We start from the raw sequence: 17,558 nt of genomic DNA on the forward strand, positions 1-17,558 counted from the left end.
CACCTGATATGAGCGCGCAAACACCGGCTGAGAGACGATGCTGCCTGCGGCTGCTGTGTGTTAATGATCAGAACAAGTTCCTCACAGCAGAACATGGCTGAAGATTGTACGGCTCGACCAATAGTGGATTTGCTAGATTGGACCACACTGACCGATAGAGATGAATCAACTGATAGTATTTATAATGGATACTGAACGAAAACTAAAATAGTGCTTTACTTTAAAACAAAAACAAACAAAAAAAACAGTACTGAACCATAATTTGTAAATGAAAAAAATATTAATATTATTATATCAATCATTGCATAATCAGGTGAGGGATGGTGAGTTTAGCATAATTCATTATGTGTTCAAACAAAGTGACAGAAGTGTACAGATCACGGATGTCAGGATCCCAACACTGAAACACTGAACCGAGTGTCAGGATCTCAACGCCGTGAGCTGAACACACTTAAGAGTTATGAGCACACGACAAGGTACACAAAACCGAAAGAGAGTTTCTTGACATTCCAGCCATATACAGTGGAACCAATGGTCATTTCACTGGGTGTGCAGAGCATTTCATAAAAACAGCATTAACAGAATAAGGACAGATGGTGAGTGATACAATTCATGTTTTTGTGTGATTGCTGTTTGCTTACAAAAAGACAAGACCAAGAGCACATGATCAGGAATTAGAAAAACCATGCGCTCAGACACAAAACACCAAACCATGGCACGAGCGTCAGCTGCTAGACATAAACTCTCAGAAGTGACTCAACTACGGCAAGAATAGAATATAATATGAATTACTGATTCATACTATTCATTTTATTTATTTCACTTTCTTTTCCATCTTTATTTCAGCCCGTTGACTATGAGATCAACAGATCATTTGTGCTGACGGTGGTGGCTCTAAATGAGGTTCCTCTGGACAAAGGCATCCGTCTGCCCCGTCAGTCCACGGCCACCGTCTCCATTCGTGTCACGGATGTCAACGAGAGCCCGTATTTCCAGCCCAACCCTAAAGTGCTCCGACTGCAGGAGGGCATGCCGGCCGAGTCTGAGATCACGGCCTTCACCGCTCAGGATCCAGACCGCTTCGAGCAGCAGAGCCTCAGGTGCACACAAACCGCTGAATGAGATATCAGTCAGGAGAATTAACAACACACTCTGGAGAGACAATCAAGACCTGTACACCTCTTTTATTAAGAGATCATTTGGTGTCTTATAGATGTGTCCAACCAATCGTATTTAAGGACTGACACTAACTTTTGTATAAAACAGTAATATAAAAGACAATGAATATAAACCTTATGTAACCTTGATTTTAACACTTTTACACTCTTCTTAGGTACAGCACACTGTCTGACCCTGCGAACTGGCTGAGAATCGATCCCATGAGCGGACGGATCACAACCATCACTGTTTTAGACAGAGAGTCTCCGTTTGTTCAAGACAATATCTACACGGCTATGTTCCTCGCCATTGACAGCGGTATGTTTGCTGACCGACAAAATGATTTGTTTTCTTGTGTTTGTGTATTTCTTTATGTGCAGCTATAGGGCTGTCTATATGACGTGGGAATGAGGAGAGCCGATGTTTCCACTGTTTCCCCCGTTACAACGCCGTTACATTACCATTACTGACAATAAAATGCGGCGTTACTATAATTTATTATAATATTATTAAAATTTTATTTTTGTAATAAAGAGAGAGTCTTTCATAACATGCAGAATTGACGCGCTACATGTAAATGATATTCTTCAGCTTTTAAGAACTGCCGGTTTCTCTGGTAGTGGGCGGAGCTAATGCGCAAACGACAATCTCATTGGCTGGCGCTCACCTATTATCGTCCCTGTTTTGATTTCAGCAAATCAATTCGAGCGAACGCAGACTACGTGATTAATATTCATGAACCCAACAGCTCATTAATCCATAGTGCGTTTTATATTGTTACTAGTAGTAGAATTCGTAGTAGTTTTGTTATCTTATCAATTTTTTTCCCCTTTTTTTTAAATTTTTTTTTATAGAAACTCTAAATGACAAACAATATCTTAAGCACCACCACCAGTTCAGTCAACATGACATATGCATTCATACTTGGTTATTCTAATTATTAAAGTTCTATCATCGTATCATCGTAACGTGTGTAACAAGGACATCTTAAAATAAAGTGTTACCTTCAACTTAGATTAATTTTACATGGTTTTCTAATCATGCAGCTCTCTTGTGCGAGACGCGAGTGCAACTCTGATAGATGTCCCTCTAGAACATGCGATAAATATGTGTTCTGTGTGAAAGGTTTGGTTCCAGTTTTGCCATAAACGATCTTCTCTGCATTGATGTTCTCTTTTTCTGTAATATTTTGAATGAACAACCAGCAGCGCCGCATCCAGTGACTTTAACTGGATATGCTAACAAAAGTATTTAAATGCAGAACACCTACATCGTCATCACGTGTCGTGTGCCACTAATAAGGCTGCGTGATGCACAACTAACATTCGAATGCAACGATTTTGCATTTGAATGTGAATTTTTATTTTAAATTGGACAAATATTTGAAATTCGGAAAAAAATTGACAGTTTTATTAAAATTATCAATCGAAACTGAGTTTTTTACTAAAGAACCAGTTTCAACCAGTTAATTCCCTGATGTGTATTCATTATATATTCAGTACTATACTAAATACTGCTGAGGATAAATTTAGTTCAGCATTGACCCATATTGCCATACATATCCTCCTTATCTTGATACACATGGTATCTTGAGTTTGCTGGCAGTTTGTTGATGTTCCTGTTCTCAGTGTTGCTCATCACGAGTCTGTTTGGTCTCCAGGGATTCCTCCGGCCAGCAGCACCGGGACTCTGCAGATCCTTCTCCTGGACATGAATGATAATGCTCCGGAGGTGTTCCCGCCAGAGGCAGAGATGTGTGAAAAACCTGAGAACAACGGCATTAATATCACAGCACTGGATGCAGACATGGACCCCAACGCTGGACCCTTCTCCTTTGAGCTGCCTTTACAACCCAGCGATGTCAGGAAGAACTGGACAATCACGCGTCTCAGTGGTGAGAGAATACACACAAACAGAAATACGCAGAAAACTGCATCTCATCGGCCTCTTGAACAGTTTCTACACCAGATGTGTGCAGTGAGGTTTTCAATCTAATGTTCACATCACAGCACATCTTCAGTTGATTTCACGTTCCTTTTCTGACGCACTGAAAATTTTAGTTTTTTAGTACATCTGAATGGATTGCTATGCATTTTATTTTTAAATCTACTTGAATGTTACATCAAAAGCCAGCTCGTGGTGTTTCTGGTCTCTGGATTATTAAAATAAAATCAGTTTTTAACCATATATTTTGCATAATACTAATAATATTACTTTGCTATTCTAATTCAACTATTTTACTGTTGTTGAAGTCTAGATTCTAGCTCACAGCTGGTCTGTTGCTAGCAGACCTTTGAAATGAGGAGGTAAAGTTGTGTCTCTCCAACGCAAAATAATGTTCCATTTCTCTCGTAGTTTCCGAGGTAAAGGCTTGCAGAACTTACAACACAGGAGTTTTCAGTTGGGCTCTAGGGCTGCAAAAGTGCTGCTATGTGGTTTGCGGAGAGGTTCAGTGAAAAATGGTTTTAAACATAAAATAATTTAAAAAAAAATACAAGCTGAAATTTGGACAAGACAAATTTGTGGTTGAAATGACTCCTATCAAAATCATAATCATAATCAAGATACTGGTCACATGGCCCACCTCTAAGTAGTTTATCAGGGAACTGATGAAAAGTAACTCCACAATGCTTTAATTCTTCATTTGGAAGTCTTTGTAATCAGTCGATGTCTAGCAGGAACAGGACGGCTGACAGTAAACATGGGTGTGCAGCACGGACAACATCTGTATCTGTTGCAATGGCAAAATCATTTTTATCTATATTTGGATAAAACAAGATGTGGGCGAGGTTTAAACCAAAAGTTTAATGTAAGTTAAATGTAATTGTGAATTTAATTAAATTTAATTTAATCAAAAGTTAAATGTAATTCTGTTCCCTTAATACAAAATTTCTGTACATTTAAACTTAACTAAAACAAAAGTAAGTAGTAAATAAAATGAAAAAAAATGTCCCAATATGCGCAGCATAATGAATGATGCGTCTGCTTACAGATCGCTTCTGCGCATGCGTCTGTGCCAGAGCTGTTGTGAACGCGCTCAGGACAGTTGGACATTGTGTTTGTTCATCACTTGCAGTACCTGCACATGTGTGAACCGTCTGCGAGAGCGCCGTATTTATTTGTGTGGTAATTAATTAATTGTACTAACTAAGCGATTACACACATAAACACTTGAAAAACACAGTTTGCAGTGACACCTCACAGTTAGCTTACCCGTAAAATCAGTAAACATTATGTGAGATTAAAATTTCGCTTTGGAACAGTCCTAACAGCTTGACTTCTCTTGAAAAGTTACATTATACTGGATGCTCACTAGCGCCAACTACAGGCTTTGGTGACACGCAGGTGACTGCAGACACACTAAAGTAAAAGATATAAATATTGCTCTTCGGTCAAACCGCCAAACTGTAAAAACTGTCGCAGTGTTGTGGATACTTCCAGTGTAGACATTTTCTAAAACTAATTTCTTCTTTTCATACTGATTCAAGAACACAGATAACACACCTGCAGGTAAATACATATGCTTTAATAAGTATTGCTTTAATAGTGTTTAATCCATTTCCCAGGTGAATATGCACAACTCTCTCTTAAGATTGACTTTCTGGAGAGTGGAATCTATCAGATTCCCATTATAATCACAGACTCCGGTGACATGCCGCTGTCCAACACCTCGTATCTGCGAGTGAAGGTGTGTCCGTGTGATCATAACGGCGACTGCACGGATCAGGAGCGCCTCATGAGCGCTGGACTCGGCACAGGAGCGATCATCACCCTGCTGCTGTGCGTCATCACCCTCCTCAGTGAGTCACATTTACAGCTCCATCTCATCCAGATCATGCTACTTCCAATATAGAGAATTCAAATTATATTTTTCTTTTAAAAAAATGTCATTCTCATTACTGTAATGCAAAAAGGAAATATAAAAGGTAAAGTATTTATACATGATCACAATGTTTGTTTGGCCTTTAATTAGGCGACAAGCACAAAAGTTGTAAAGGCACCTATTGTATCAGCGTTCTTCTGTTTCTGCTCTTGAAGTCTATGGCAACCTATGGAACCGCACACAAGATTTATTAAATCTGAACATGTAAAAGTTGCACTTATTGCACATTTATGATAATAACAGTAAGGGCCAGAAACGAATACTTCCGGAAGGTACCTGAGAGCTTCTGCATTACACCTTTCTTGAGATCAACGCTTTCAGAAATCAGTGCTGATGTGGAAAACTATTATTTTTATATTCGTAATAATAACTCTCTCTGTGCAGTCCTTGTGTTGTTGTTTGTCATGTGGATGAAAAGGAGAGATAAAGAACGGTTGGCCAAGCAGCTGCTGATCGACCCAGAGGAGGACATAAGAGACAACATCCTGAAATATGATGAAGAGGGAGGAGGGGAGGAAGACCAGGTACTGTCCAAGAACCCTAACTCTAACTTTAGCTTGTATTGGTCTATTACAAGCTAAACGTCATCTTAGGATTTTCATTAAAAATATTTTGCCCCCTTTTTTAGATTGTCCAGTAAAGATAGACACCAGAGCGGACCCTTCAGCATTAGTATAATAAAGGAAGGCAGGTTTATTTTAAATGTCATCAGCTCTCTTCACAGTGCAATTTAAGACCTGTTTGGATGGCAATTGTTTCTCATGGGGACGTATTTTTTTAAGATTTACAGGGGTTAGTTGATGATTTTATGGCTGATTCCAGAATGTCAGTGTATTTCTCCCACCACTTGCGTAAAAATGACCTACGATTTCTTGACAAACACCAGGGTCATATGACAATTTAATTGACGTCTGAACACATACCTCTGAGTTTACAAGAAAAGATCAATTTAAAATGTACTATTTCAGTCTTTTATGACCACTGCTGAGCACCGAACACTACCTTTCGCACTTCGCTGTAATTAGCATACATTTTAAAGATGTACACTTTTATTACTGAAATGCTGAAGGGAATTTGCAGGAACAATATTTCATCATCACTCCATCACAGCGAGTGGAGCTGTTGAGAACAACAAGAAGAAACATGTAAACATTTGAAATGGGCCGTTATTATGGCAGCTATGCGATACAATTTTAAAATATTTATTATATACAATAAAAAATACATTAAGACCTAAACTAAGCAGCTTTGTTTACTATTTCAACTATAGCACGTCTGTTTTGCGGTGTTTAAACAGGCTTTATTTACAGACAATTTGCAGATGGTCATGTGACTACGTGAGCAGCATTCAGAGAATCACAAAACTCACTGCTCCACTGTAAATAAATCAACATCCGAGTGCATGGTTTTATCACTGAGGTGCCATGGGAATGAGAAACAATTAGTGTTTCCCCTGCTATTATGTTAGGGGGCGGCCCGCCTAGTTATTTTTATTTAATTACATTTTCTCTATAGCACCAGATCACAACAGAAGTCATTTAAAGTTACCTTTCCTATAGAACAGGTCTATACCTTGTTCTTTTATTAAACAAACTAAATAGCCTCATGTTATTTATCTTATTTACACGACGGCATGTCATTTCTGTCTCTACGTTACATGGTCGCGCTCTCTGTATCGCGCACAGCGGAGTTCCAACACACACACACACAGTCCCACTAGTATTTGTAAATATTAAGCCGCAAAACTACTATTTAAATATGAATTCTCCGTGTCTCTGTGTTATGAGTGGTGCAGACGCGCGGTTTTGTTTACTACTCATACTGAAGCCCGCGTGACGCTTGCAGTGATATTAACGTCTGCCATCTCACTAAATGAGGACATAAATACATGAACAACATCTCCAGAACTGCTCTGAGCTTCATGAGCATTTGACCGTTTCATTTGAGTAAAACTATCCTCATATCATGTACACATGGAAGGTATTCACGGCAACACATCAAAATAAAAGTTTGGTTTAACTTGAAGACGTGGCAGAAAAACATTACTATTGTTCAGTAGAATGTACTTAATAGGCTGCTACTACTACTACTGAAATTATTAAAACCTTATTTATAAGGAATAATCATATAATATTTCTTCAATGTTTTAATTGAAATTTTAAAATTGTACTTTATTTTCCAAAAAATTTTATTTGTTTAATTTTCATTACTTGAAATTAAGTTTTATCCCTTCAAAAATGTAAATCTCTGGCATCCTTCTGTCTCGGGAGACAATGGAGTATCTGCGCCCAAGTCAGTCTGTTGTTGAATTGCAGTGCCTGCTGTGGCTGAAGAGTCCGATACGAGAGCGGCAGAGTCTGTTGCAGTTACCACAGATGAAGCCTGAGACTGCTTCTGCTTCTGTGGACACTGCCTCTGCTCTCTGCCGTCTACGCTGCCTCTTCTCCTCCCACTGGTCCTCTCTCTTTCTCTCGCTCAGTTTTATGCTGGTCCTTACGGTGAGCCGCCAGCTGACACGATCTGCGGTGGCAGCTTCCAAGTCTGCGGGATTCAGGCTGCCGGCTTTCAGATCACGCTTGCAGACGTCTTTATACCGGAGCACTGGTCTGCCTGTTGGTCTGGTGCCAGAGGCAAGCTCACCATACATGATGTCCTTAGGAATCCGGCCATCCTGCATTCGGCAGACATGGCCGAGCCAGCGTAGGCGTCTTTGTGAAAGAAGTGCGTGCATGCTGAATATTTTTGCCTGGGCCAGCACTTCAGTGTTTGGAACATGGTCCTGCCAGGTGATGCCCAGAATCCTCCTTAGGCAGCGCAGATGGAAAGAGTTAAGTCTGCGTTCTTGCCAGATGTACATAGTCCACGTCTCGCTGCCATAAAGAAGAGTGCTAAGGACACTGGCCTGGTACACTTTCATCTTGGTGTTGATGGTGAGCATACTGTTGTTCCACACTCTCTTGGTCAGGCGGGCCATTGCTATTGATGCCTTGCCGATTCTGATGTTCAACTCATTGTCCAAAGAGAGGTTGCTGGAGATAGTGGAGCCAAGATATATAAAGTCCTCCACTACCTCGAGGGTATGATCGCCGATGGAGATGCAAGGAGTGCTACTGACATCCTGGCCCATGACATTTGTTTTCTTCAGGCTAATGGTCAGCCCAAACTCATCAGAAGCACGAGCGAAGCTACTGATGAGACACTGCAGTGCTTCCTCGGTATGGGCAGTCAGGGCGGCGTCATCAGCAAACAGCATCTCTCTGAAATTAAGTGTCAGCTGGATCTGACACTTAATTTCTAGCGATTATCGCCGATTTGATTGCACATATACTATTTAAACTAAACTGAGCTAGACAATGACATCTCTGAATTCAATAATGAAATGCCTTTAACTGAAAATTGAGTGTTTAATCTTATCATTATACATTACTGACACTCTATCCTCCAATTTGATACTGTTAAGTGCTTTGACACAATCTGTATTGTAAAAGCGCTATATAAATAAAGGTGACTTGACTTGACTTGACTTAATCAGGACCCTGCGCACCTTGGTCTTTGCGCGCAGACGTGCAAGATTGAAAAGGTTACCATCGCTCCTAGTGCGAATGAAGACACCATCTTCTGACTGACTGAAGGCATGGCACAGCAGCAGGGAGAAAAAGATGCCGAAGAGGGTCGGAGCGAGAACACAGCCTTGCTTCACACCGCTACGAATCGGAAAAGGTTCCGAAGATAAGCCATCGTACTGGACGGTACCTTTCATTTCATCATGGAAGGACGTGACCATCTTCAGAAGCTTGGGGGGACATCCGATCCTGTGCAGTAAGGTAAAGAGGCCTTTCCTGCTGACCAAGTCAAAGGCCTTGGTCAGGTCGATAAAGGCTATGTAAAGTGGCTGTCTCTGCTCCCGGCACTTCTCCTGCAGCTGTCTCAGAGAGAAGATCATGTCGATCGTTGATCTCTGGGATCTGAAGCCGCACTGCGCCTCTGGATAGACGCGTTCAGCCAGCACTTGGAGTCTGTTCAAAGCTACACGGGCGAAGACCTTTCCCACAATGCTCAGCAAGGAGATGCCGCGATAGTTGTTGCAGTCACTGCGGTCTCCTTTGTTCTTGTAGAGTGTAATGATGTTGGCATCTCGCATTTCCTGAGGAACTTTTCCCTCCTCCCAACACTGAAGTAAGAGTTCATGGAGGTGGTCAAGGAGGACACTCTTCAGGCCAGCCTTAATGACCTCTGGGGGAATGCCGTCACTGCCTGGAGCTTTGCCACATGCTAAAGAGTCAATGGCCTTGCTGAGCTCGTATACAGTGGGCAAAGCATCGAGTTCTTTCATCTCGGGCAAGGGGGTAATACTCTCCAATACAGTGTCGGTGACAACGTTCTCCCTCGAGTATAGCTGCTGGTAGTGCTCCACCCATCTCTCCATCTGCTTACTGCGGTCTGTAATGACGTCGCCTGTAGCGGACTTCAGGGGAGCAATCTTGATGGTACTTGGGCCAAATGCTTTTTTCAAGCCCTCGTACATGGCGCGGATGTTCCCACAGTCTGCAGACAGCTGAATGCTCTGACAGAGGTTCAGCCAATAATCGTTAGCGCATTTCCTGGCAATCCGCTGGGCGTCATTTCTGGTCTTCCGGAGTGCAGCTAATGCCTTCTCTGAAGGCATGCGCTTGTAGTCCATCAAAGCTGTACGTTTAGCTGTGATGGCTGGCTCAAGTTCGATTATTCCTGCTTCAAACCAGTCTGGATTTTTCTTCACCCGCTTGCCGAAGGTTGTCATGGCGAGTTGAAGATGGCGTCACGAATGTGGCTCCATCTCTCTTCAGCGCTGTTGTCTGGGCAGTCCTTAAGGGCCTCTTCAATGGCACTGGCAAAGCGTGTGCAAACTTCTGGGAGTAATGTCAGGGCTGTGTTGATACGTGGCCGTCCTTTCTGCTTGGAGTTATGGATCCGCTTTGGATAAAGACGCACCTTACTCCCAACCAGTGAGTGGTCAGTGTCACAGTCGGCGCTATGATAGCTGCGGGTAGTGAGAACGCAGTTCAGCAGGGATCTTCTGGTAATAACTAGATCCAGCTGATGCCAGTGACAGGATCTGGGGTGACGCCAGGACACTCGGTGGCAGGGTTTAGTTGAGAAGAACGTGTTTGAAATGCACAGGTCATAGTACGAACAAAGTTCTAACAGTCTCTGTCCATTTTCGTTAAGCTTGCCAATGCCAAAGTGGCCGATGCAACGGGGCCAAGAGTTATGGTCGGCTCCGATCCGGGCATTGAAGTCCCCAAGTAGGAACAGGTGTTCTGTGGTAGGGGTCTCTTTGATGGTGGTCTCCAGGTCTTCATAAAATTCGTCCTTTATCTCAGCTGGGGAGCAGAGTGTTGGAGCATAGATGCTCAGGATATTGACTGGGCCTGAAGAGGTAGAGAGACGAAGAGAGAGGATTCTGGGTGTACCTCCAGAAGGTGGCTCAATTGAGGACAGCATGGAGTTCCTCACTGCAAATCCAACACCGTGAATACGAGGCTCCTCAGACTCCTTTCCCAGCCAGAAGAACGTGTAGAAAAATGTAAATACACAACACAGAATTTCTGAGCAAAAAATCATGAGGCTATTGTAAGAATAAATTAAACTTGTTTTTATGCTTTCAAATAATTAGACATGCTAAAACAGAATTTGGTAACAATAAATCCTAATGTTGGAAAAAATAAAACCTTTCATAGGGCCCTAAACGTAATTTTTGTTAAACTTTTAATATATTGATGTTAAATTGTTTAAGTTTCATGATTTTAATTAATTAGACATGCTTTTTGATTAATAAAATTTAATTTAACCATTAGAAAAGGAGTCCATTAACCATTAAAAAAAAAAAAAAAAATCCCCACCACGCGATGCCCCCCCACTTGCATATCATTGCTCTTTTGTTGATTTTAATTGTTTCTACTGTCCTCATTTGTAAGTTGCTTTGGATAAAAGCGTCTGCTAAATGACTAAATGTAAATGTAAAATAAAACACAAATTATAATGGAATTCATTATAAACAACATAGGCAATGTTATAAATGATATGGTGTGTGCATGAGACAGGCTCGAGGGCAATCACAGATATAGTCCTAAACATATTTCTGAAACTGAAACATATTTCATGTAAGCCTATTTATTTTATTCCAATTTCTGTCGTTTTATTGTTTTTCTCTGTTTTCTCCTGTTGTTTATATGCATGCAGAACTAAACCACTGAAAAGAAAAACATTTATTTTTAACGGGTCGCACTCTTTTCCATTGTAATTTAATGTAAACCTAATTTAACATTCTAATTTTGTTGGTTAACGGAAAGGAAATGAACATCGTGATGTTTAAGAATTAGGTAAATCAGCTGAGAGTTTAGCGGCTGATCGAACGCATTCGACCACATGAGTTCAACACTACGAGCGCAATCCGGTCTGATGTGTTTTTAACTACCTCTGGAAGTGCTCAAAACGCTTTAGACTCCGTTCACACCTATATTTAGCTTGTATTTAACTTGATGCGTCATTAGTAGCCCTTTAAAATCATCAATAATTAGTTTTTGAAAATGGTTTGGAAAAGTCTGTGAAAAATTGTGTTTTATGGTCGGTCACAGTAAACATCTTTTAAAATTATTACTTTATTGTAATATATATCATAAAAATGAACTTTGAATCTAGTGCAGTATTTTGTCATTGCAACATTTTAGTGCAACCTTCACTAACAACTGCAATTGGATGCATATATAAATCTACATTCACCGTATTATCCCATCATCAACATGTTTACCTCATTCAACAAAACTGAATAACTGTGAATTCAGATATTAATGCCAGACACTTAAAGATAATGTGGACCAAAACTCTGTCATATCTTTGTTAATACACTTTGTTAACATAATTTCTTTAAACTTCTCAATAATTACATTATGTAATTTGTGTGCGTACCTTAACTGATGAGAGTGGTATATTTAGTCTAAATGTGTAAATATAAAGAATTCTGTTTACTTCATTGCAGAAATGCTGATATGTTTGTGACCGGGTTTACAGCAGGAGGTCAACAACAGGAGAAAAGGCCTGTCTGACGGGCGCAAATACATTTTGTGTTACATGAATGAAGTAAATTATGAAGAATGACTGGAGACAGATTGGAAATAATTTTACTTTGCGTTAAGTATGCTATATTGTTTCAACGGTTTTTAAAAAAAGTGGTGGGGACAGAATCGATTTTTGGCAAAAAGTGATGGGGACATGTCGCCTATGTCACCAACTAAACAAAATGGCCAATAACTCACTATCACAGGTCGACAATCGTTTCTCAGTCGCTGTTAAAATATGACTCATATTCAATAACATTTTACTGTTATTGTCATTGACTCAAAACTGCTGTGTCTGACACATCAGTAAAGAGCAAAAGATCTTTGTAAATATCAGCGTATGACAATAGAAGTTTTATAAATGCTAACAGTGTTTTTATTCTTGTTGAATGCAGCATATTTCTGCAGCTTTGTGTGTGTGTTTGCAAACAGGACTATGACCTGAGCCAGCTGCAGCAGCCAGATATAGAGGCTGATGGCTTCAAGGGCCTCGGCATCCGTCGGATGGATGAGAGACCCCTGCACCCTGAGCCCCATTACCCCGTCAGATCCACCGCACCTCATCCTGGAGATATTGGAGACTTCATCAGCGAGGTGAAGTATCAAACAAAATACTGGAAAAAATCAATGTTTAAAAGAAGAAAATACAGCAGGTAGTACTAATGTGCTGATAAATGTTGCATATGCTCCAGGAATATATACAGTAGGTAGTCAAGCACAATGCTTGCAGTAAAGTAAAAACAACCCGGTCACATGTGAAACTCTTTTGCAAAATCACCACCAGGTGGCGCAAAGGGATGGTTAATACTATTGCTCGAAAAAGCTGGAATTGAAATTAAGATAAAATAATAAAATTAATTACTTCTATTAATAACAACAATAACACTTAATCTTGATAATTATTAATCATATAAATGCTTAATGTTCCAGCTATTTAACTACTGTAACTTACAGTGAAATATTACAGTGGCAGCAGTGCTCGAAGTTTGCTTACTTTTTATTGTACAGTACTAGCCAGTTTACAAATAAAAGGTTTGAAACTTACTTTTAATAATTCACTGATGCATTTCAGCAGGTCATGTCAGTACTTATTCGTTATTCCCATCTAGAGCCCTGCACGACATGCTGAAAAATATCCACAAAATAAGAAACTGTTCTAAGATCATTGTATTTATTGGTTCCCATGATTTTAATTGATGTGACAATATTGACATTATACATATAAAACTGTGTATTAAACAGGCTTGACAACTTTTAATGCCCCAATGTAAGATAAACCACTATTTTATGGTAATATAACATGATTCATTTATATAAATAATACTGTTAACGCTGATTCTTGAGAAGTGGGACAAAACAGGGTGCAAAATTGAAAAATAAAACCTTGTACTCAGACAAATTAAACTACATTTATGTATCTTGTATGAACAAAGCTACTTAGCTATGCTTTAATACAACTTTTCTATTTTTTTTATCAAAATGTGCTTTTTTACCTTGGACTGTGTAATATAACTTTAACTTGTCTTTAATAGCAATCAAGATGTTTTTAACATTTCAAAACACATTCTCGTGTTAGGAGACAGATTACACTTTCACATGTGACCAACAATTCCTCAACAAATATAAAATATCATAATGAAATATTATCAAAATATTCATCTGATGTAGGTGACAGATCTGATGGAGTTGATAGATCTGACGGTGGTGACGAAAACCTGAATTTGTGTTTTTTTTAACTATCAAGTACATTGGATCAATCAATTACTGTTTTAAAACAAACACAACAAACAGTGAGTATGTTATCGTTTATAAAGCTTTTATTCAAGAGTCACATTTAAGTATTTTGATATATCATTGGAACACAAATGATCTAATTTATCTCATCTCAGAACAATATGTCTGCTGAGCATCTGCTGTAGTAACAAGGTAACTTTTAAAAACAGTTAAATGAACAAATAAAACAATTAGTTGTTACCTCTATCCATTTACATTCACCAGGATCTTAATATTCACTTTTAAACATCTTAACAAATGATCCAAAAATGATCAGAACACATATGATCAGAATACAAACGGACTGTATTATGTATAGATATATGTTTTTCCCAGTGCTATGTGTTCCCTCAGCCCTAACTCTGCTAGAAGTGATGACTGTCAGTCCATAAAAGCAATGAAAGGTATAAAAGGTCACATATTTAGTATTTATGCATTATTCGGACAGACATCTGAAGGTGTTGAAAAATTTGGCATTTATTTCACAAAACAAATGGAGTTCATGTAGTAGCCACACTGCAAAAAATGCTTTTCTTACTTAGATTTTTAGTCTTGTTTCCAGCCAAAATATCGAAAAATTCTTAAATCAATAAAGATTTTCTAGACAAGTAAAAATTATTGTCTTGTTTTGCTTGAAACAAGCAAAATAATCTGCCAATGGGGTAAGAAAAATAATCTTGTTTTCTGTTTGACATAAGATTATTTTTCTTACCCCACTGGCAGATTATTTTGTTGTTGCTAATAGAACCTGCATCGAGAGAATAAATTGATCTAAACCAGTGGTTTTCAAAGTGTGGTACTCAGGCTCCCTCTAGTGGTACGCAGAGGAATCACTAAATTAAATATAATTTAATGTTAAAACACAAATACATTTTAATTTCATCTTTGTTTTGTTTTTTATTTAAGTACAGAACAGTTTTTATTTAACTTTTAGGTAATTTTAATTTAATCATTATTTAATTTTTTTTATTTACCTGTATGTAAGCACAGTGCAGTGTTAATGTTCAAACTGTATTTACAACATTAAAGTGGCTGACAACAACAAATATTCTTATTAGGAATAAAACTGCCTGGTTTTTGAACTGTGCAGAGCTGTATCTGGATAGATAGACCTACTACACTGCTGTATTTTAATGTTGGTCATTATGGTGGTACTTGGAGAGCCAAATATTTTCTGAGGTGGTACTTGGCATAAAAAGTTTTAAGAACTACTGTTCTAAACATTTCACATAATTTCCTCAGAAATTGGAAGATGGTGTTGACATATCATGGTTGTGACCAAGAAATATTAACATTAGGATTTTAAATATTCTAAAACTATAAAACTGACCAGAGCCTGTCTGACAGTGATGTACTCTGCAGAGGACGACTGTGGCGAGGGGGTCCTTTAGAGCGACAGCTGCCCCTGATATTCCCTGATTCAGTGTCACTGAAAAACAACCTTGCTTTCATATGAGATATTATTAAGTGTTACTTTTGATAATTCTTTTTCACCATTAAAAACATTTTTATCCATTTTATAGCATATGAATGATTGAATCCTTCTCTGTGGACACAGTTTTAGATGTAGTGAGAAGATAATTTGATATAATAACGATCAAATTAAATTGAAGGGGATAATTGTGTTAAATACATTCTATTATTAATCCCCCATAACATTTACAATTGAAAATATTTTCATTTTTAAACCTAATAGCAGTTACGATTGCTGGACATGTTTTGTCCCGTGTCTCAAGAATCTGTGGTAAATGTGTAAAAATCTAAAATACAGTGTAATACTGTGTAGCATAGAGTAAAATGTAAGCACAGGCTCGCAGGCTTGGCATCTATACTTGAATTCATTCATAACAAACGCATATAAGTTCTTAAATGCTATATTTGCTTCTATGAATATGAATTATTTTATCTACAGTGTTTCTCTTAGATTATCCGCTGACTTCTATCATAAAAATCTAGCCCATTTTCAAGGCAAAAATGACTGCTACTTGTGAAAATGTTTTTTGATACATTTACCTGATAACTTGTCAAGGTCTGTGGTTAAAGCAAATGCATTTTTCAGATGATGTTACATAATGTAAAGCCTGACCTAGAAAGATGGAGATCACTTCATCTTATCAGTGATAGGTTGAGTGAATGCAATAAAAATGGTGACCGTACCTAGATTTTTATCTTTTTCCTTTTAAATACCTTTTTTTTTTTTGCCTAAATTATTTTTTTAAATTAGACTAGAGAAATGCTTTTAGAGACAAGAATTATTCTGTTTTCACCCACGTTGTGTGTAAGTCTGTTAATGTCTATAGTTATGATTAGCTCCTGACCTAAAGACAGCAATGCTAGGCTGGTCAGTTTTGTTGGAGAACCTCAGGTTAAATGCACCCTAACCTATTAAATATGTTATTATTATAGATAAGAAAATGATTTTGACTTAATGGAAGCTAAATGTGAGAACCTGTTTTCAATTACATGTTGAGTAATATTAGGGTAGTTTTTATTTGTTTATTTGGTGTGTGTAATGTTGTTCTGTATTGTGGCTGGGACATGCATGCTCCCTGAAAACATGGTGCCTGATTGTCTTTGCAGGGTCTGAGGGCTGCTGATAATGATCCTACTGCTCCACCGTACGACTCCCTCTTAGTGTTCGACTACGAAGGTAACGGATCTACTGCAGGATCGCTCAGTTCCATCAACTCCTCTAGCAGTGATGGAGACCAGGATTACGATTACCTCCACGACTGGGGTCCTCGCTTCACCAAACTAGCTGACATGTATAGTGGAACAGACGAGTGAAAGACAAGCAGAAGGAGCGCCACGGCTTTGTTCCTCGTTTCACAGATGCAGATATGGGTTTATATGTATCAATACAAGCAAACACAAGTTTCCAAGGCTAAATGTCCAGGCTTAAAGTAATAGTACATAGATTGTAGAGTATGATACATGCTCGGCTACACTTGAACTTTACAATATAGAAGCACAGGGATTTAATGTGCCTTTTTGTACATTTTTGTGATCTGATTGATTTATGTTCAAGGCTTTAATTATACTGACTTGAGGAGTGATTTTGAGACTTCAGGATGTGTTCAGCTATGAAACAAATGATCATGCTTTTCTCTTTTGGTTACAAACTGTATTTCAAAAAAAATATTTAACTCATTTTTGTCACAAAGTGAAGATTCGCTGGCAGAACAGACAAAGTGTACACTATGCAGTTCACTAGATTCTTAAGTAAAATATTTTGTTCAACAACAATTTAACATATGCACATAGTTTGAAATAAAAAAGAGATATAACTTAAACATTTGTAACTTTCCTACATTAATTACTGTTGCATTGTACACATGCTGTTGCTACACAGTAAAGAAAATGTGCTTTATGCATTAAACAAATAGAATGTATTTCTGAATGACATCTGAATTGCTGCATTCTGTTCAGTGGGACGGTTTATATGAGAATGGATTTTTAAATGTGTACGTGGAAATTAGTTTTGCTCGAGTGTGTACATTTTTCTTTGATGGAGTATGTGAAAACATGCAGGCTTTATCTAAACAATTTGATTCTGAACTTCTCAGGACATCTTAACAAGCATCTGTATTTTAACAGCAGTTTTATTTCCTCGTAATCATTTACTAGTTTAAAATATATGCAAATTG

General features: G+C 38.4%; 1 protein-coding gene across 4 annotated transcripts in view; it reads left to right on the forward strand.

Annotated features, from left to right (window-relative positions):
- The window catches only part of LOC131552566 (cadherin-2-like), a 74,362-nt gene extending 57,048 nt beyond the window's left edge, over positions 1–17,314 (forward strand). For all 4 annotated transcript variants that reach the window (XM_058796426.1, XM_058796433.1, XM_058796438.1 and 1 more), the window contains 7 exons: positions 847–1,100; positions 1,334–1,476; positions 2,819–3,052; positions 4,725–4,958; positions 5,426–5,565; positions 12,571–12,732; positions 16,492–17,314. In XM_058796426.1, coding sequence (XP_058652409.1) covers positions 847–1,100; positions 1,334–1,476; positions 2,819–3,052; positions 4,725–4,958; positions 5,426–5,565; positions 12,571–12,732; positions 16,492–16,698 — 1,374 coding nt within the window. In that variant the 3' untranslated portion in view covers positions 16,699–17,314. The remainder of the gene's footprint in view (positions 1–846; positions 1,101–1,333; positions 1,477–2,818; positions 3,053–4,724; positions 4,959–5,425; positions 5,566–12,570; positions 12,733–16,491) is intronic.
- Positions 17,315–17,558: the final 244 nt, after the last annotated feature.

The sequence above is a fragment of the Onychostoma macrolepis genome, chromosome 02, assembly GCF_012432095.1.
Source record: "Onychostoma macrolepis isolate SWU-2019 chromosome 02, ASM1243209v1, whole genome shotgun sequence".
Classification (NCBI taxonomy): domain Eukaryota; kingdom Metazoa; phylum Chordata; class Actinopteri; order Cypriniformes; family Cyprinidae; genus Onychostoma; species Onychostoma macrolepis.